Raw genomic sequence first — 21,003 nt, 5'->3', positions numbered from 1 at the left:
GATTGCACGACTCCCGCTGCAAGTGAAAGATTTATATCCCATTTTCACTTATTTTTTACATACTTGATAAAAAAAAAAAAAAAAAAATCAAACACAAAAATCTTAAACAGCATCAGCACACCTCTGATCTCCATCATCACATTTAAGACAGTCTGTGCACCAAGCCAGCGGTTCTTCTGTTTCTTCTTGAAAGCAGACCATTTTCAAAGTAAACCCTCTGCAAATATTTTTATCACAGGCATTGTCACAGCAATATTCTACAGCCTATGCTAGTAAACAAACAAACTCCACTACAGAGTGAAGCTCCACCATCGAACTCAACAGGTTTCAAGTTTCAACATCTGAGTTAACATCTGAGTTAACAACTTAATGTGCACATGCATGTAAAATTAACCAACAACTTCATCATTAGTGGGATTGAAGCCAGCACATTCTCATTTAAGATATGATATGAATTGCCCTTTTAGGGATTAATAAAGTTGTTTGAATCTTGAATCTTGAACTGATGGACTGCAGGGAAAAAAAAGTCTTTGCATTCATTTGTGCAGCTTTGGGCTTTAAAGTAAGACCTTTATCTGATAAACCTTATTTGGTCATATTACTCGGCACTAGTTTTAGTAAATCCACTTCAAAGTTGAAAACAAGTTCTCGCACATAGACTTTGAGGCTCCGAGAGTTAATGAGCGATTCCAGAGTTACTGATATTTCCAATAGCTTTGTTCACTGAGGGCAACTATTCTAATGAGCAGTGAAGAATTGCAGCTTTGGCGCATTGCCGTGTCTGTCTCTGACTGCTTTGTTAGCTTGATTAACGGCAGCGTCGCTGCCATCATGGGCACCAGCTAGTCCACAGACCTGCCTGCTGCTTCTTTAGACACAGAGTAGGATTAGTGGTATCAAACCAGTTTCTTACATCCATTTTTAGTTTGTTAAAAAAAACACCCAACAGCACCGCGGTAAGTCAACAACGGCCACCATTAACTCCTCTGTCTGCTCACCAATTAGTATGGACTAGTGGGTTCACATTGGAGGTGGTACCAAATTAAATTCAAACATATGGATGATTTATACTTTTTAAAAATAGACAAAAGAGCAGAGCACAAACTGTTAGTGTAAAAAAAAGCAATATTCCATTGAGTAGGGGAAATAAATTAAACTGTGTGTGTTGTTTTTCCGTCCTTGTTGGGACCTTGATGAGTGCAATGCTGGTACGGCATGGGTTAAAGTTCTCCGTCACCACAACGGATTTCCGTCATTTGGAAAATTTAACCACACATACGTGTGCGCACGTGGTGTCATGCGTATTTTGTGGCTGAAATATGATACTCTCACTGTCAAAACAACATCCTATTCTGCGCTAATCAAAGCAGCAGCAGTATCAGCATGTATGGCGCCGCACTGTGGAGGAAGGGAATGTGTGAATTTTCCTTCCTCTCCGCTCTGTTTACTGCTTGCCATGAGCCACGGTCCTTCTCCTCCCTGTCTTCATGAGAACATTGGCAGACCTTCCCCAAGCTGTGCTTTGAACCAATGAAGCAATGATTCGACTCAATGCTTCAATGGTTTGTTGTATTATTTCGCTTTATCTTAATTTTCCCCTGCTAAAACCCTAAAGAACATATTTCTGTGAGTAATATTTACCTTTTTTTATATTAAACCGACCTGTTATGGTCTTCTAAAACAGTTGATAGATGTATTTTGTAACTTAAAAACGGGACCAATGCTAACGCGTTAGCATGTCTATGGTGTTTTCAATGTTAAAGTTAGCATTAAGCTGTTCGCATCTCAGCACAGTTTGTGTGCTTTTGTTTTCTGTATAATAAATAATTAATGGCTTAGCGTTTGTTGTCGTAAGAGTCAAATGTATTACGAATTGTAGTATTTATTTTTATTTATATATTAGTAATAGTAATAATAGCAACAGCAACAAAAGTAATAATAACTAATAATGCTACAATACAATTTTAGAGAAACAGACAAAAAGAACCTGATAAAACAAAACACGACAGAAAAGGTAAAACCAACTAACAATGAACATAAATAAATAAATATAGAAATAAATAACTGTTTCCTGTGAGCACCTAGTGACTCCACTTCATCCCTGTTTTATTTAAGTTTAATGACAATTTGTTTCAGTCAAACCACATCTAAGCTGGTTTTTTACACAAGAAAAAAATAAAATGCAGTAAACTGCACATTTGTGTCTTTTTTCATGAAAAGAACTTATTAAAGATCACATATTACACTTTAGTCAGGCCTTTAAAATACTTTTGTGGACTCTTGCTGTAATATGTTGTCAGTGGTTGAGATAGTTGCTGTAGGCATCTAAAAATGCTCATAATCGCCTGAAACCTGATGGAAATCTCTGTGATGTGTCGGGGATGTATGTATGTGCAAAATAAAACAAAACACTACATGTGGCAAAACTCAGATGTAAGTAAAAAAAAACAACAAAAAAAAAAAATCAAAAAAATAATCTACCGATGAACTGATTCGTAAAATAATCGTTAGTTGCAGCGCTAGTGTTTAGGCTGAAATAAAATGTTTTTCCTAAAAAAATCAAAGTCCGGATTTCAAAAAAGAAGAGAAAAAAGGACAGGGAAAGAAAACTAAATGAGGGAAAGCAGCTACTAACCAAATTCTTTAAAAAGAGAGGTGAGCTTGAAAGCTAGTGTCAGAGTTGTTCAGAGTTGGACCTGAAAAAAACAACTCAGTTAAAAAAATTAATCGATTACTAAAATAATCGTTAGTTGCAGCCCTAGTTTGTTTTATGAGTGAGACCATTTTACCAATTAAATGTGAATACACCAGTTTTGAGTTTCTCAGTGCGCATGCGTATTCAGAACTGGTGACAGTGTTACTTTGTGCACAGCAGAACGTTGTCAGTTGCTTTAGGCCCTAATTTTGTATTTTATTGACTGTACAGCCAGCAACACAGCACCCATTTGGTGCATTCACCAGATTAGAACAGATCAAAATACTATAGAAGACAAATAATTTTTGCTTGACAGTTTGAAGTGAGTTTTCTTTGTTTCAGAGGACTTCATACCCATTAAAATTCACTAGAATATACAAAATTTGACTTGCTCTTTTAAAATATTTCTGTGGGAGATTCCCCAGACCCCCATAGTTTGAAGGGAGTTTTCTTTGTTTCAGAGGGCTTCATACCCATTAAAATTCACCAGAATATACAAAATTTGACTTGGTCTTTTAAAACATTTGTGGGGGAGAACCCACAGATCCCCTAGAATCAATACTGTGTTTTTACTTCACAGACTGAAGTGAGTTTTCTTTGTTTCAGAGGGCTTCATACATGTTAAAATTCACCAGAATACACAAAATTTGACCTTGTCTTTAAAAAATGTTCTGGGAGGGCACCCCCAGACCCCCCAGAATCAAGACTACACCCTGCCCCCCCCACCACCCTTTTATGAACCTTTATGTTCAAGTTTTGCATTCTTTTTATGCTTTGTCTGTCTCTCCTTAGAGGCTATTTAGTATAGATTTGTATGCTATATAATGTGTTTATTGTATTTATTGAGGAAAAAAAGTGTGTGTGCCCCCACTACGCCACATTTTAGGGATTTGCTGGCATTGATTTTTTTGCCAAGAAAAAATTTCAGTCAGATAAAAATTTATTTCTTGAACCCATGTGGTATGGCAAATATTCCTGCATTTGCTGAGTGGTCTCTCACAGTAAAAGTGAAGAAAATATATTCTCATTCATAGTGAAGCTTGGGTGATGTGTCATAAACAGCCTCTCAGAGTATAGGCACAATGGAATGCCAGAACTGGACAACCTGTGTCCAACATGTGTCTGTTCCTAATGAAAACACGGGGTGATATCGGCACATTTCACCACTGTTCAAAACGCCTGGAGTAGTTTATTCATGAACAGGTGAGGCTATTTATAAATAATACCTTCAGCTGTGGCCATCTTCTTTTTCACAGCGCCCCCTACGGGCTCCTGTGATATTCAGTGTCAGAACGGCGGGAGCTGTTTCCTTAACGCCCGTCAGGTGCCAAAGTGTCGCTGCCAGCCCAGCTACACCGGCGAGAGATGCGAGATCAACCAGTGCAGAGACTACTGCAAAAACGGGGGCACGTGCACGGCTTCTCACACAGGTAAGAGTGAAACACTCACATAAATAATGACCACTGTAGTGTGTCAAACTCCTGTCATTTCACGCCCTTTTTTTTCAAGTATTTACATTATCACCATTTAAATAAGAAACATGAATCATCAGTTTCACTGGTTATTGTTATTTACATTTTCTTGAATATTCGTATTTGTATTATTCTTTTGTGTAAAACATATTGTCCTTGAACTAATTTAATTACTAATGTGGTTTTGTTATAGGTGCTCCGACTTGCCGATGCCTAAAGGGATTCACGGGGCCCAGCTGTAATCGCCAAACCTGTCTGGACTACTGCCTGAATGAAGGAAACTGTTCAGTCAACGCGGGCAACCAGCCGACTTGTAGCTGCCCACCAAACTACGAGGGAGACCAGTGCCAGTACAGTCAGTACCTGCATGCTCTCACTTGGCTGTAATATGAAGAGATGGAGCAGATTTTATGCATAAAAAGAAAATAGCCAAATCTGACATTCCATATTAATAATACAAGGCAGGTCCACAGTGTCATGGATGTAGGAAAGTGCGGCAGCAGCACATGCCCCCAAACCTGACTTGACTTACCTTCAAATACATATTTCATGACAAACCAGGGAGCTTACTTAGGTTTTTGCTACTGCAGTGCTGCACATTCATGCTACTTCCGCTTAACTTTTATTCACCACTGGGGGCAGCACTACATGTAGTAGCAGAAAGAGGAGCATAGAAGAAGCCGGGAAAAAGAAACTTGCTGTTGTTAGTGTCGCACAAATTTCCTGTTTTGTACCACTATGACAGTATTACTAAAGACTTTATTTATCCATTATACTACTGTGCACAATTATTTTGATTTTACCTTGCAAAATTCGCTCTCCTGTGAAGAGTTTTTCAAGAGCCTTGTACTGTAGAGCAGCAGATAACTGAAACAACGTCTAAGGAATGTTTGTGCTGAATTTGGTGCTTGTATCACCATTTGCAGGATTCCTCTGTAAATGTTCTATTATCTGCTGCACTACTGAGAGTGCGGTGTAACACCTTAAGTGCTTGTCACACCTTGACGATTTAGCCAGTGTATGACAACCGTGTTAAAAAATGCTGGCATAAGTCCAATAAGTTAAGGGTAACTTTTTACAAGTTAAGATCAAGTTGAAGCACATTGAAACACGCTGAAGTTCGCTAGTGTACATCCTAATAAGCTGAGCTCCTTAAAAAATTTTGGGCATGCTGAAAATTTTCACCGCATGCCAGCATGTGACTCATACGTCCCACACATGCTGGACATAAGTTGTCACTAAGTTATGTGATTGTTGGCACGTTTCTTGTAATTTACTCCTAAGTCTAAATACATCCATTAATGCTGGTGACTGATTGGCTGAAAGCTGCGGTCCTCATGCAAACACACTGTTTCATTCACACACAGAGTAAATCTGACCTCTTCATTTCAGTCCAATTCACCATCACAGATTGACAGAGTAGAGAAGCTTGAATCTTCGACTGGACTGGGTTGCTTAAACGCGAGGACGTTTCACTTCAAATCGCAGAAGCTTCCTCAGCTAAAATTCTTGCTCTGGTGGTCTGACTTCTCTCTTGACTCTTGTAGAGAAGAATAATCAAGAAGTCACAAAAGCTGGAGTTTTAAACCTAACCAGACCCCTCCTGCCGAGAGGCAGACTGCTATAGGCTGGTGACTAAACAATAGCTCTAATTAGCACCTATTGTGCTCTAGTTAGCACCCTCCTAATGACAGGGCAGCTGTCCCTCTCCTGATGGCTCCCTTGACGACTCTGCTGATGACGTGAATGACTCATTACTATGAACAAAAGACTGAAACTGCTTTGATCTAAGTACTCCATTGTAAACAGGGGATAAAGAGTGTCTCAGACCCCCTCCCTGGTTAAGGCTGGGTTTCAAACATTTCACAAAGAATGCCTCCTTGACCCCTCTCTCAAACCATTTCTTCTCTCTGGCTAATATTTTAACTTCCTTGTCCTCAAACGTGTGGTTAGTGTCTTTAAGGTGGAGATGAACTGCAGACTGAGGTCCACTGGCGACCTCTCTGCGGTGCTGGTATAGCCTTTTGTGTAAAGGTTGCTTAGTCTCACCTATGTAGTGTTCGTTACAGTTTTCCTGACATTTGATAGAATACACTACATTGCTCTGTTTGTAACTAGGGATCCTGTCCTTAGGGTGAACTAATTTCTGTCTCAAGGTGTTAACCGGTTTAAAGTAAACTGGAATTTTGTGCTGTCTGAAGATCGTCTGTAGTTTAGAAAGAAGAGGAGAAACATCACCGATTAACATGGATCCACATAAAGCTCCTGATTTTTGAAAATGACCTCTGAAAATACTGTAATTCATGGCTGGAAATGTAGTGTTTCAAAGCGAGTCCCTCGGTGGTCTGTGATCTGTGATGACCTGATAAGGTCATCACAGATCAGGTTAAAGAGTCACAGCACTCCATTCATTCACGGCAGCGTTTCCCACAGCTGGTCCACTCATCAGCATTCTGTACACAAAGAAAAGGGTCCACCAAAATAAAAACTTAAAAAAAAAATAGTGTTAAATTACTGTTTCTCACCTGGACCAACGGTGCAGTACCGACCCAAACCACTGGGTGGAAACAGCTGTTGGCATACGCTGGTTAATCGTCAAGGTGTGACAATTGCATTAATTCATTAGACGCACGCCAGCGTGTGCCAGCGTTTTTAATACGGCCGGCATATGCAGGCTAAATCGTCATGCTGTGACAGGGCCTTAAATTCACCCGATTTCTGACATTTAAAAAAATTAGCATTTGACCCGTTCATAGTACATTAAGATTGATTCAGGGATCTGTGTATCAGTTTAGTCATATCTTTTAATTTAAAATTTATTTCTGATTCTTAACGATGTTCCACCCCTAAAAATTACCCATCACAATTTCCAGTAGTAAAAGGTTACATCTTCAATTGTGTTGTTTTGTCCACCCAACAGTTTAAGACCAAACTGTCAAAAGGTATAACATTGGAAATTATTTCAGTCAGAGGAAATTAACACATATTTACTTTGGACAAGTTGGAACCACAAAATTTTGTTGTCTTTTTTAATTTATACCTACCGATTTTGTTTTTGTTTTTTTTTAACTGCAGTTGGCTGTTTTGAGCATATGACTACTTGACTAAAGGTTTTAGGTCTAAAGGTTCTTTTGCTCGTCTGCTGTGCACAGGTAAATGTGAGGGTTTCTGTCAGAACGGTGGAACCTGCTTACAGACCTCCAACGGCACCAAGCTGTGTCAGTGTCCTAATCAGTACATTGGACAGCAGTGTGAGCTGGACAAATGTCTGTTCTGTGGAACAGGCAAGTGCTTGACGTCATCCTCAGGGCAGGTTTCCTGCAGGTAAGCACGCAGTGGCAGCATTTATTCCAAGCATTTCCAAACGGTGAGCACATTTTCTCCAGAGGACACAAATTCTGTGGAGGGGCTGAGGGCAAATAATTGGTAGAAAGTCTAAAGTGCGACAAAACTAGAATCAGATGTATGTTGAACCTCCATTAATATGCTCATTCACCACTTAAGCACCTGAACAGGCAAATACTCATACGTTAGGTTCTCTGCAAATTAATGCATATTTATTATTAAGCTCAAGTAATACTTTTAATCACAACAATTAACAATCAAATGTGTCTTGGTGTTAATTGTATTCATGATTGCCCATGCTGCTGAGCATCTTATTTGTATAAAAGATCTGAGAATCAAATGTACTGTCATATAAAGTACAAACAGTGGTGGCCACTACACTTAGGCTTTGAACATGAAAGTAAATGAAAACAAATTCTTTTCAAACTACATGTAATTTCAACCACAGCAGCATGTCATGCAAGTGTGCCTGCCCCCCGCACACCACATGTTGCGAGTGGGGTGACACACTCACACGCCACGTGTTGGGGGGGTGTGGGGGTGGCGCTACAAACACGCACTCCACATGTGTTGAGGGGGGCCAACACACTTGCACTCCACATGTATTGGGGGGGCATACTTGCTTGATATATGTGTTGCTTATGTGTTGCTTGATAACGGCACACTCACGTGGCACTTAAACAATTTTCAGAGACAGCTCAAATGTGGTGATCTGCACTCCACTATCATGCCAGAAGCGCAAATAGCTCCGCCTTTTCTAAGTGCCCAGCGAGTGGTGTTGGATGTTCATGTGTGGCACCTGGAATTTGGCCGGTACCTACTGAGAGGGGGTCAAATGGGCACTTGCAGGGCACTCGCTGTTTTTTGGCCACTGGTGTGCGCAAATAGTTGTGGCGACAGCTATTCGAGGCAGCTCCGATTTTTCTCAGTGGCATGCGATTCCTCCCTCGTGCGCCAGTCAGCTTCAGTTGTGTGGTGTGTGAAGGGGCCCTAATCCCTGCAACAAGCCCTGACTTGTCCAGCCAGCAGACATGTAGTGGAATATTAAGTTATGAAAACAATCTTGCATTTTCGATTGATGCGATGCATCAAAGATAACCAGATTCTAATCAGTTACTACTCATTTTATGCACTTTTAAATTGTAGCCTTACAAGATGATGATATTTATAGTTTTTGAGTTATTTTGTTAGTCTGCTGGGGAATCACTCATTGTATGTTATTGTCTCTCATTGTATGTTACATGGTACATGCCTAGGCTTTTGCTGAAATCTAGAAATATGTCTCATCTATATACATATATATGGTAAATGGACTGAATTTAACTGCATCAGAAGCTCAAAGCACTTTACAATTATGCCTCGCATTCACCCATTCACACTTACACACCAATGTCAGGGTGTGTGTGTGTGTGTGTGTGTGTGTGTGTGTGTGTGTGTGTGTGTGTGTGTGTGTGTGTGTGTGTGTGTGTGTATATATATATGTATATATAGATATATATATGTATGCACATTTTGCAAGTTCTCCCACTTAGAAATCATGGAGGGGGGGGTCTGAAATTTTCATCTTAGGTGCATGTCCACTGTGAGAGACATAATCTAAAAAAAAAAAAACCGGAAATCACAATGTATGATTTTTTTATATAATTTATTTGTATGTTACTGCTGTAAATAAGTATTTGAACACCTGTGAAAATCAGTGTTAATATTTGGTACAGTAGCCTTTGTTTGCAATTACAGAGGTCAAACGTTTCCTGTAGATTTTCACCAGGTTTGCACACACTGCAGCAGGGATTTTGGTCCACTCCTCCATACAGATCTTCTCCAAATCTTTCAGGTTTGGAGTTTCAGCTCCCTCCAAATATTTTCTATTGAGTTCAGGTCTGGAGACTGGCCAGGCCACTCCAGGACCTTGAAATGCTTCTTACGGAGCCCCTCCTTAGTTGCCCTGGCTGTGTGTTTGGGGTCATTGTCATGCTGGAAGATCCAGCCATGACCCATCTTCAAAGCTCTTACTGAGGGAAGGAGGTTGTTTGCCAAAATCTCGCAGTACATGACCCCATCCATCCTCCCTTCAATACGGTGCAGTCGTCCTGTCCCCTTTGCAGAAGAGCACCCCCAGAGTATGATGTTTCCACCCCCATGCTTCACGGTTGGGATGGTTTTCTTGGGGTTGTTCTCATCCTCTAAACATGGTAAGTGGAGTTGATTCCAAAAAGCTCTATTCTGGTCTCATCTGACCACATGACCTTCTCCCATGCCTCCTCTGGATCATCTAGATGGTCACTGGTGAACTTCAAACGGGTCTGGACATGTGCTGGCTTGAGCAGGGGGACCTTGCTGCCCTGCAGGATTTTAAACCATGACAGCATCATGTGTTACTAATGTAATCTTTGTGACTGTGGTCCCAGCTCTCTTCACGTCATTGACCAGGTCCTCCTGTGTAGTTCTGATCTTTCTCAGAATCATCCTTACCCCACAAAGTGACATCTTGCATGGAATCCCAGACCGAGGGAGATTGACAGTCATCTTGTGTTTCTTCCACTTTCTAATAAATAATCATAACAGTTGTTGTCTTCTACCAAGCTGCTTGTCTGTTGTCCTGTAGTCCATCCCAGCCTTGTGCAGGTCTACAGTTTTGTCCCTGGTGTCCTTAGACAGCTCTTTGGTCTTGGCTATGGTGGACAGTTTGGAGTGTGATTGATTGAGTGTTTAATTCATTCATTTAAGCTTTAATTCATTTGAAAGCTTGACTCTTAGTCTTGTCCATCCAAATTGGAAGTCCCAAAAACCAGTTTTATTTGTTGTTATCTATGGTCGTTACTGTGAGTTTCTCTGTGAATTTTCGGACCTTTTGTCTGACTTAGTGCTTAGCTCAGATAAGATAATTATAGTGGGCGGTTTTAACATCCACACAGATGCTGAGAATGACAGCCTCAACACTGCATTTAATCTATTGTTAGGCTCGATTGGCTTTGCTCAAAATGTAAATGAGTCCACCCACCACTTTAATCATACCTTAGATCTTGTTCTGACTTATGGTATGGAAATTGAAGACTTAACAGTATTCCCTGAAAACCCCCTTCTGTCTGATCATTTCTTAATAACATTTACATTTACTCTGATGGACTACCCAGCAGTGGGGAATAAGTTTCATTACAGTAGAAGTCTTTCAGAAAGAGCTGTAACTAGGTTTAAGGATATGATTCCTTCTTTATGTTCTCCAATGCCATATACCAACACAGGGCAGAGTAGCTACCTAAACTCTGTGAGTGAGATAGATTATCTCGTCAGTAGTTTTATATCCTCATTGAGGACAACTTTGGATGCTGTAGCTCCTCTGAAAAAGAGAGCCTTAAATCAGAAGTGCCTGACTCCGTGGTATAACTCACAAACTCACAGCTTAAAGCAGATAACCCGTAAGTTGGAGAGGAAATGGCATCTCACTAATTCAGAAGATCTTCACTTAGCCTGGAAAAAGAGTCTGTTGCTCTATAAAAAAGCCCTCTGTAAAGCTAGGACATCTTACTACTCATCACTAATTGAAGAAAATAAGAACAACCCCAGGTTTCTTTTCAGCACTGTAGCCAGGCTGACAAAGAGTCAGAGCTCTATTGAGCTGAGTATTCCTTTAACTTTAACTAGTAGTGACTTCATGACTTTCTTTGCTAATAAAATTTTAACTATTAGAGAAAAAATTACTCATAACCATCCCAAAGACATATCGTTCTCTTTGGCTTCTTTCAGTGATGCCGGTATTTGGTTAGACTCTTTCTCTCCGATTGTTCTGTCTGAGTTATTTTCATTAGTTACTTCCTCCAAAGCATCAACATGTCTATTAGACCCCATTCCTACCAGGCTGCTCAAGGAAGCCCTACCATTAATTAATGCTTCGATCTTAAATATGATCAATCTATCTTTATTAGTTGGCTATGTACCACAGGCTTTTAAGGTGGCAGTAATTAAACCATTACTTAAAAAGCCATCACTTGACCCAGCTATCTTAGCTAATTATAGGCCAATCTCCAACCTTCCTTTTCTCTCAGAAATTCTTGAAAGGGTAGTTGTAAAGCAGCTAACTGATCATCTGCAGAGGATTGGTCTATTTGAAGAGTTTCAGTCAGGGTTTAGAATTCATCATAGTACAGAAACAGCATTAATGAAGGTTACAAATGATCTTCTTATGGCCTCAGACAGTGGACTCATCTCTGTGCTTGTTCTGTTAGACCTCAGTGCTGCTTTTGATACTGTTGACCATAAAATTTTATTACAGAGATTAGAGCATGCCATAGGTATTAAAGGCACTGCGCTGCGGTGGTTTGAATCATATTTGTCTAATAGATTACAATTTGTTCATGTAAATGGGGAATCTTCTTCACAGACTAAGGTTAATTATGGAGTTCCACAAGGTTCTGTGCTAAGACCAATTTTATTCACTTTATACATGCTTCCCTTAGGCAGTATTATTAGACAGCATTGCTTAAATTTTCATTGTTACGCAGATAATACCCAGCTTTATCTATCCATGAAGCCAGAGGACACACACCAATTAGCTAAACTGCAAGATTGTCTTACAGACATAAAGACATGGATGACCTCTAATTTCCTGCTTTTAAACTCAGATAAAACTGAAGTTATTGTACTTGGCCCCACAAATCTTAGAAACATGGTGTCTAACCAGATCCTTACTCTGGATGGCATTACCCTGACCTCTAGTAATACTGTGAGAAATCTTGGAGTCATTTTTGATCAGGATATGTTATTCAATGCGCATATTAAACAAATATGTAGGACTGCTTTTTTGCATTTACGCAATATCTCTAAAATTAGAAAGGTCTTGTCTCAGAGTGATGCTGAAAAACTAATTCATGCATTTATTTCCTCTAGGCTGGACTATTGTAATTCATTATTATCAGGTTGTCCTAAAGGTTCCCTGAAAAGCCTTCAGTTAATTCAAAATGCTGCAGCTAGAGTACTGACAGGGACTAGAACGAGAGAGCATATTTCACCCATATTGGCTTCCTGTTAATTCTAGAATAGAATTTAAAATTCTTCTTCTTACTTATAAGGTTTTGAATAATCAGGTCCCATCTTATCTTAGGGACCTCATATTACCATATCACCCCAATAGAGCGCTTCGCTCTCAGACTGCAGGCTTACTTGTAGTTCCTAGGGTTTGTAAGAGTAGAATGGGAGGCAGAGCCTTCAGCTTTCAGGCTCCTCTCCTCTGGAACCAGCTCCCAATTCGGATCAGGGAGACAGACACCCTCTCTACTTTTAAGATTAGGCTTAAAACTTTCCTTTTTGCTAAAGCTTATAGTTAGGGCTGGATCAGGTGACCCTGGACCATCCCTTAGTTATGCTGCTATAGACTTAGACTGCTGGGGGGTTCCCATGATGCACTGAGTGTTTCTTTCTCTTTTTGCTCTGTATGCACCACTCAGCATTTAATCATTAGTAATTGATCTCTGCTCCCCTCCACAGCATGTCTTTTTCCTGGTTCTCTCCCTCAGCCCCAACCAGTCCCAGCAGAAGACTGCCCCTCCCTGAGCCTGGTTCTGCTGGAGGTTTCTTCCTGTTAAAAGGGAGTTTTTCCTTCCCACTGTCGCCAAGTGCTTGCTCACAGGGGGTCGTTTTGACCGTTGGGGTTTTTCCATAATTATTGTATGGCTTTGCCTTACAATATAAAGCGCCTTGGGGCAACTGTTTGTTGTGATTTGGTGCTATATAAATAAAATTGATTTGATTTGATTGAGTGTGTGAACAGGTGTCCTTTATACAGGTAACAAGTTCAAACAGGTGCAATTAATAAAGGTAAAGAGTGCAGAATAAGAGGGCTTCTTACAGAAAAATTAACAGGTCTGTGTGAGCCAGAATTCTTGCTGGTTGGTAGGAGATCAAATACTTATTTGCAGCAGTAACATACAAATAAATTATTAAAAAATCATACATTGTGATTTCCGGATTTTTGTTTTTTTTTTTAGATTCTGTCTCTCATGGTAGACATGCACCTAAGATGAAAATTTCAGACCCCTCCATGATTTCTGAGTGGGAGAACTTGCAAAATCGCAGGGTGTTCAAATACTTAGTTTCCTCACTGTGTGTGTGTGTGTGTGTGTGTGTGTGTGTGTGTGTGTGTGTGTGTGTGTGTATATATATATATATATATATATATATATATATATATATATATATAATATACACGCAACACTTTTGGTTTTGCTCCCATTTTGTATGAGATGAACTCAAAGATCTAAAACTTTTTCCACATACACAATATCACCATTTCTCTCAAATATTGTTCACAAACCAGTCTAAATCTGTGATAGTGAGCACTTCTCCTTTGCTGAGATAATCCATCCCACCTCACAGGTGTGCCATATCAAGATGCTGATTAGACACCATGATTAGTGCGCAGGTGTGCCTTAGACTGCCCACAATAAAAGGCCACTCTGAAAGGTGCAGTTTTTTCACACAGCACAATGCCACAGATGTCGCAAGATTTGAGGGAGCGTGCAATTGGCATGCTGACAGCAGGAATGTCAACCAGAGCTGTTGCTCGTGTATTGAATGTTCATTTCTCTACCATAAGCCGTCTCCAAAGGCGTTTCAGAGAATTTGGCAGTACATCCAACCAGCCTCACAACCGCAGACCACGTGTAACCACACCAGCCCAGGACCTCCACATCCAGCATGTTCACCTCCAAGATCATCTGAGACCAGCCACTCGGACAGCTGCTGAAACAATCGGTTTGCATAACCAAAGAATTTCTGCACAAACTGTCAGAAACCGTCTCAGGGAAGCTCATCTGCATGCTCGTCGTCCTCATCGGGGTCTCGACCTGACTCCAGTTCGTCGTCGTAACCGACTTGAGTGGGCAAATGCTCACATTCGCTGGCGTTTGGCACGTTGGAGACGTGTTCTCTTCACGGATGAATCCCAGTTCACACTGTTCAGGGCAGATGGCAGACACTGTGTGTGGCGTCGTGTGGGTGAGCGGTTTTCTGATGTCAATGTTGTGGATTGAGTGGCCCATGGTGGCGGTGGGGTTATGGTATGGGCAGACGTCTGTTACGGAAGAAGAACACAGGTGCATTTTATTGATGGCATTTTGAATGCACAGAGATACCGTGACGAGATCCTGAGGCCCATTGTTGTGCCATACATCCAAGAACATCACCTCATGTTGCAGCAGGATAATGCACGGCCCATGTTGCAAGGATCTGTGCACAATTCTTGGAAGCTGAAAATGTCCCAGTTCTTGCATGGCCGGCATACTCACCGGACATGTCACCCATTGAGCATGTTTGGGATGCTCTGGACCGGCGTATACAGCGTGTACCAGTTCCTGCCAATATCCAGCAACTTCGCACAGCCATTGAAGAGGAGTGGACCAACATTCCACAGGCCACAATTGACAACCTGATCAACTCTATGCGAAGGAGATGTGTTGCACTGCATGAGGCAAATGGTGGTCACACCAGATACTGACTGGTATCCCCCCCCAATAAAACAAAACTGCACCTTTCAGAGTGGCCTTTTATTGTGGGCAGTCTACGGCACGCCTGTGCACTAATCATGGTGTCTAATCAGCATCTTGATATGGCACACCTGTGAGGTGGGATGGATTATCTCAGCAAAGGAGAAGTGCTCACTATCACAGATTTAGACTGGTTTGTGAACAATATTTGAGGGAAATGGTGATATTGTGTATGTGGAAAAAGTTTTAGATCTTTGAGTTCATCTCATACAAAATGGGAGCAAAACCAAAAGTGTTGCATTTATATTTTTGTTGAGTATATATATATATATATATATATATATATATATATATATATATATATATATATATATATATATATATATATATATGAGATTTGATTTGTTTATTTAGCACAAAATAAAAAATACATACATAAAACAACCAAAGAGAGAGAGTGTGAGAGAAAAAAATACAATATAAATAAAGTGCAAGGGAGTGGTGGAAGCCAAAAGGCTTATAGAAAATCCACTCCCAAACAAAGCAAACATAACAGAATACAACAGAATTACACCATTTTTTCCAGACTAAAACAAATCACTGTAAATATTCCTGCAAGATCTTCGCTTTTAGTCCACTTTTATAGGTATATAAGGTGATATATGGATTCACGAGGTGTACATTATCATTCCAAGATTTAACACCATGATATCTGATGTGATGCTGATAACGAGTCGCTCTATGCAAAGGTAAATGCAAATGTGCAGCCTGCCTGGTCAGATAATTATGAATTTGATGGTTATGTACAAAATAATATTTAATGAAGGAAGGCCACTTAATATCATAGACCTCTCTGAAAACAAACGTACAAGTCAAGAAAATATTTATATGAAAAATATTTAAGAGCTGCAATTTAAAAAACAGAGGTGCACTTGAAGCACAAGGTTTTGAACGAGTAGCTATTCGAGCAAATTTTTTTGTAGAAAAAAAAAATATATATATATATAATATGGCTGTAACTCTACACGAGAACTGATTGGCTAATTACCAGTCAGATGTTTTCCCATATCGGACTGGTTACCATAACTTCGGTCTGCAACGCGTATTTTCGTTACAAACCAGGAAGCTAAAAACACGATTAGAAAAACCAAGTTGGACATGAACATACTCCATAAATATCTAAACGGTATCGGAAAAAACACACAGATTGAAAGCTTACCGGCTAACGAACGGACCACTTGTTAGCACGTTCTTCATGGAGGTGAAGAAAGCGAATGAGCCTAACGCCATCAGCAGCATATTTGGGCGATACTGTAAGTTTGCGTGTTCATATACGTGGTCTATTAGAAAAGAAACCGACCTTTTTATTTTTTTCAAAAACTATATGGATTTGAATCACGTGCGATTACATCAGACAAGCTTGAACCCTCGTGGGCATGCGTGAGTTTTTTCACGCCTGTCGGTTGCGTCATTCGCCTGTGGGCAGGCTTTGAGTGAGGAGTGGTCCACCCCTCCCGTCTGTTTTTTCATTGTTTAGGAATGGCTCAGAGACTGCCGCTTTGCTTGATCAAAATTTTTTCAGAAACTAAGGCACATCCGAGTGGACACCATTCGAGAAATTCAGCTGGTTTTCGGTGAAAATTTGAAGGGCTGATGAGAGATTATGGAGTATTACTGTCGCTTTAAGGACAACCCACAGAGCCGGAGGGCGCACCGCGCTCCGAGCCGCCGTCGTCAGCCTTTTTCGAGCTGAAAACTTCCAAATTTAAGCCTCTGTTGACCCAGGACGTCGTGAGAGAACAGAGAAGTTTCAGAAGAGGTCGGGATCAGCAGTTTATCCGGACATTCCACTGTTAAAGGAGATTTTGTAATGAAAGACGTGCGGATGGATTCGCGCGTCAGCAGGCAGCCGCTCATGGCCTGGCGCCACAGAGAAACACCTCCGTGTTGATAACCATTCGTAAAATTCAGGCGGCTTTCGATGGTTTTCAGTCGAGTGAGTATCCGAGAAACTGTTTAACAGCTGGGCATGTTCAAACTTGTCCCGTAACGCTTCCAACGGAGGTGTTTCTCTGTGGCGCCGGGCCATGAGCGGCTGCCTGCCGACGCGCGAATCCGTCCGCACGTATTTCATTACAAAATCTCCTTTAACAGTGGAATGTCCGGATAAACTGCTGATCCCGACCTCTTCTGAAACTTCTCTGTTCTCTCACAACGTCCTGGGTCAACAGAGGCTTAAATTTGGAAGTTTTCAGCTCGAAACAGGCTGACGACGGCGGCTCGGAGCGCGGGCGCCCTCTGGCTCCGTGGGTTGTCCTTAAAGCAACAGTAACACTCCATAATCTCTCATCAGCCCTTAAAATTTTCACCGAAGACCAGCTGAATTTCTCGAATGGTGTCCACTCGGATGTGCCTTACAGTTTCTGAAAAAATTTTGATCAAGCAAAGCGGCAGTCTCTGAGCCATTCCTAAACAATGAAAAAATAGACGGGAGGAGTGGACCACTCCTCACTCAAAGCCTGCCCACAGGCGAATGACACAACCGACAGGCGTGAAAAAACTCTCGCATGCCCACGAGGGTTCAAGCTTGTCTGATGTAATCGCACGTGATTCAAATCCATATAGTTTTTGAAAAAAATAATAAGGTCGGATACTTTTCTAATAGACCTCGTATACAACCCCTGGCAAAAATTATGGAATCACCAGCCTCGGAGGATGTTCATTCAGTTGTTTAATTTTGTAGAAAAAAAGCAGATCACAGACATGACACAAAACTAAAGTCATTTCAGATGGCAACTTTCTGGCTTTAAGAAACACTATAAGAAATCAGGAAAAAAAAATTGTGGCAGTCAGTAACGGTTACTTTTTAGACCAAGCAGAGGGAAAAAAAAATATGGACTCACTCAATTCTGAGGAAAAAATTATGGAATCATGAAAAACAAAAGAACGCTCCAACACATCACTAGTATTTTGTTGCACCACCTCTGGCTTTTATAACAGCTTGCAGTCTCTGAGGCATGGACTTAATGAGTGACAAACAGTACTCTTCATCAATCTGGCTCCAACTTTCTCTGATTGCTGTTGCCAGATCAGCTTTGCAGGTTGGAGCCTTGTCATGGACCATTTTCTTCAACTTCCACCAAACATTTTCAATTGGATTAAGATCCGGACTATTTGCAGGCCATGACATTGACCCTATGTGTCTTTTTGCAAGGAATGTTTTCAAAGTTTTTGCTCTATGGCAAGATGCATTATCATCTTGAAAAATGATTTCATCATCACCAAAACATCCTTTCAATTGATGGGATAAGAAAAGTGTCCAAAATATCAATGTAAACTTGTGCATTTATTGATGATGTAATGACAGCCATCTCCCCAGTGCAGACATGCAGCCCCATATCATCAATGACTGTGGAAATTTACATGTTCTCTTCAGGCAGTCATCTTTATAAATCTCATTGGAACGGCACCAAACAAAAGGTCGAGATTCATCACTGAATATGACTTTCATCCAGTCATCCACAGTCCACGATTGCTTTTCCTTAGCCCATTGTAACCTTGTTTTTTTCTGTTTAGGTGTTAATGATGGCTTTCGTTTAGCTTTTCTGTATGTAAATTCCATTTCCTTTAGGCGGTTTCTTACAGTTCGGTCACAGACGTTGACTCCAGTTTCCTCCCATTCGTTCCTCATTTGTTTTGTTGTGCATTTTCGATTTTTGAGACATATTGCTTTAAGTTTTCTGTCTTGATGCATTGATGTCTTCCTTGGTCTACCAATATGTTTGCCTTTAACAACCTTCCCATGTTGTTTGTATTTGGTCCAGAGTTTAGACACAGCTGACAGTGAACAACCAACATCTTTTGCAACATTGCGTGATGATTTACCCTCTTTTAAGAGTTTGATAATCCTCTCCTTTGTTTCAATTGACATCTCTCGTGTTGGAGCCATGATTCATGTCAGTCCACTTGGTGCAACAGCTCTCCAAGGTGTGATCACTTCTTTTTAGATGCAGACTAACGAGCAGATCTGATTTGATGCAGGTGTTAGTTTTGGGGATGAAAATTTACAGGGTGATTCCATAATTTATTCCTCAGAATTGAGTGAGTCCATATTTTTTTCCCTCTGCTTGGTCTAAAAAAGTAACCGTTACTGACTGCCACAATTTTTTTTTCTTGTTTTCTTATAGTTTTTCTTAAAGCCAGAAAGTTGCCATTTGAAATGACTTTTCTCGGATCAGGGAGACAGACACCCTCTCTACTTTTAAGATTAGGCTTAAAACTTTCCTTTTTGCTAAAGCTTATAGTTAGGGCTGGATCAGGTGACCCTGAACCATCCCTTAGTTATGCTGCTATAGACTTAGACTGCTGGGGGGTTCCCATGATGCACTGTTTCTTTCTCTTTTTGCTCTGTATGCACCACTCTGCATTTAATCATTAGTGATTGATCTCTGCTCCCCTCCACAGCATGTCTTTTTCTTGGTTCTCTCCCTCAGCCCCAACCAGTCCCAGCAGAAGACTGCCCCTCCCTGAGCCTGGTTCTGCTGGAGGTTTCTTCCTGTTAAAAGGGAGTTTTTCCTTCCCACTGTCGCCAAGTGCTTGCTCACAGGGGGTCGTTTTGACCGTTGGGGTTTTTACGTAATTATTGTATGGCCTTGCCTTACAATATAAAGCGCCTTGGGGCAACTGTTTGTTGTGATTTGGCGCTATATAAATAAAATTGATGATGATGATGATGTCTGTGATCTGCTTTTTTTCTACAAAATTAAACAACTGAATGAACATCCTCCGAGGCCGGTTTTTCCATAATTATTGCCAGGGGTTGTATATCCGCTATATCAACCTCACTTGCTTGGTCTGTACAGGGATATCAGACATCGGTGTTTTTCACACAGACCTTGCTAACGCTCGGTCCGTACTTACACCTCGATCTGATATTTCTCCATAAACAAATAATTCAACCTTATTTGAGAATCTGATTATTTTCTAATCTGTGGTGTGTAGCTGTCCCAATGGTCAGACCCAGCCAAGCTGTTATTCCTGTTTGGACTACTGCACTAATGGACAGTGTTCCGTGGACACACGTACACTTCTGCCTCAGTGCAGGTACGATTCCTGGTGCCACCCACACCCACCATACACATGATAACCCTCTTGTTGTTGTCGTGTCTTCCAAATTCACTGGCTGTCACGCATTGTTTGTAACTGTCACTGATTGTGTGTTCAGGTGTCCTGCAAGCTGGAGTGGATACAGATGTGAAGTTGCTGTTGCATCTGTAGATGAGTCAACTTCCAGCAGAAGTAAGTTGCACACTTCGGAGCAGTATTTTTACAAAAACATGCATTTTGGTTCTATTGTCAAGCAACACAAACAGACTCAACAAGCTCATCAGGAGAGCTGCCTCTGTCCTGCCGCGTTCACACTGGGCGCGCCGCGAGCGACGGCAGCGACAGGTTGCCATGTAATCGCTATGGAAGGAGGAGTTTTGGTGCCAAGCCACGCAGCGCGACGCGGTGGACGCGAATGAAGCGACGCGAGTGAAGTGATTGATTTTGAGCGATTGGCGCATTTGTGGTGTGATATTGCGTTGCTTCACGTCGCGTTGCCCTCCTCCCCAAGTTGAAAAATTGGAACTTTTTCGTCTTGTCGCACCGCGATGACAATCAGGGACTGAATATGTAGTGACGTGGAGATGTCTGGAGTTTGACTGAGTTGGATGTGAACATGTCCTGTCTCTGGTAACCAGCCTGTTAGCAGGACTTATGTCCCTTTTGTCCTTTATTTAACAATTATGAGTTTGGGGGAAGAGCAGCAGGGGGAGCGGAGTTTTTTTACATGCGCATGCGAGCGAATCGTCCATGAAGATTATTTTACTTATTAACTACACAGATGTATAATAAAACAAATGGTGACTGGTTTCTAAACACAATTATGACAGAGTTTTTTGGGGAAGAGTGAGGAGCAGCCCCACAGCAAGCAGCAGAGTTTTTTTTTTGTTGTTGTTTTTTGTTTACA

General features: G+C 41.0%; 1 protein-coding gene across 1 annotated transcript in view; it reads left to right on the top strand.

Annotated features, from left to right (window-relative positions):
- The window catches only part of lrp1ab (low density lipoprotein receptor-related protein 1Ab), a 408,853-nt gene that overhangs the window by 379,353 nt on the left and 8,497 nt on the right, over window positions 1-21,003 (top strand). The window contains exons 82-86 of the mRNA XM_034172428.1: window positions 3,952-4,125; window positions 4,361-4,522; window positions 7,320-7,491; window positions 19,992-20,093; window positions 20,215-20,288. Of these exons, the coding sequence (XP_034028319.1) occupies window positions 3,952-4,125; window positions 4,361-4,522; window positions 7,320-7,491; window positions 19,992-20,093; window positions 20,215-20,288 (684 nt within the window). The remainder of the gene's footprint in view (window positions 1-3,951; window positions 4,126-4,360; window positions 4,523-7,319; window positions 7,492-19,991; window positions 20,094-20,214; window positions 20,289-21,003) is intronic.

This window comes from Thalassophryne amazonica, chromosome 6 (genome assembly GCF_902500255.1).
Source record: "Thalassophryne amazonica chromosome 6, fThaAma1.1, whole genome shotgun sequence".
Lineage (NCBI taxonomy): Eukaryota > Metazoa > Chordata > Actinopteri > Batrachoidiformes > Batrachoididae > Thalassophryne > Thalassophryne amazonica.
The sequence above is the reverse complement of the archived record's forward strand: the minus strand, read 5'-3'. Positions and strand labels throughout refer to the sequence as shown.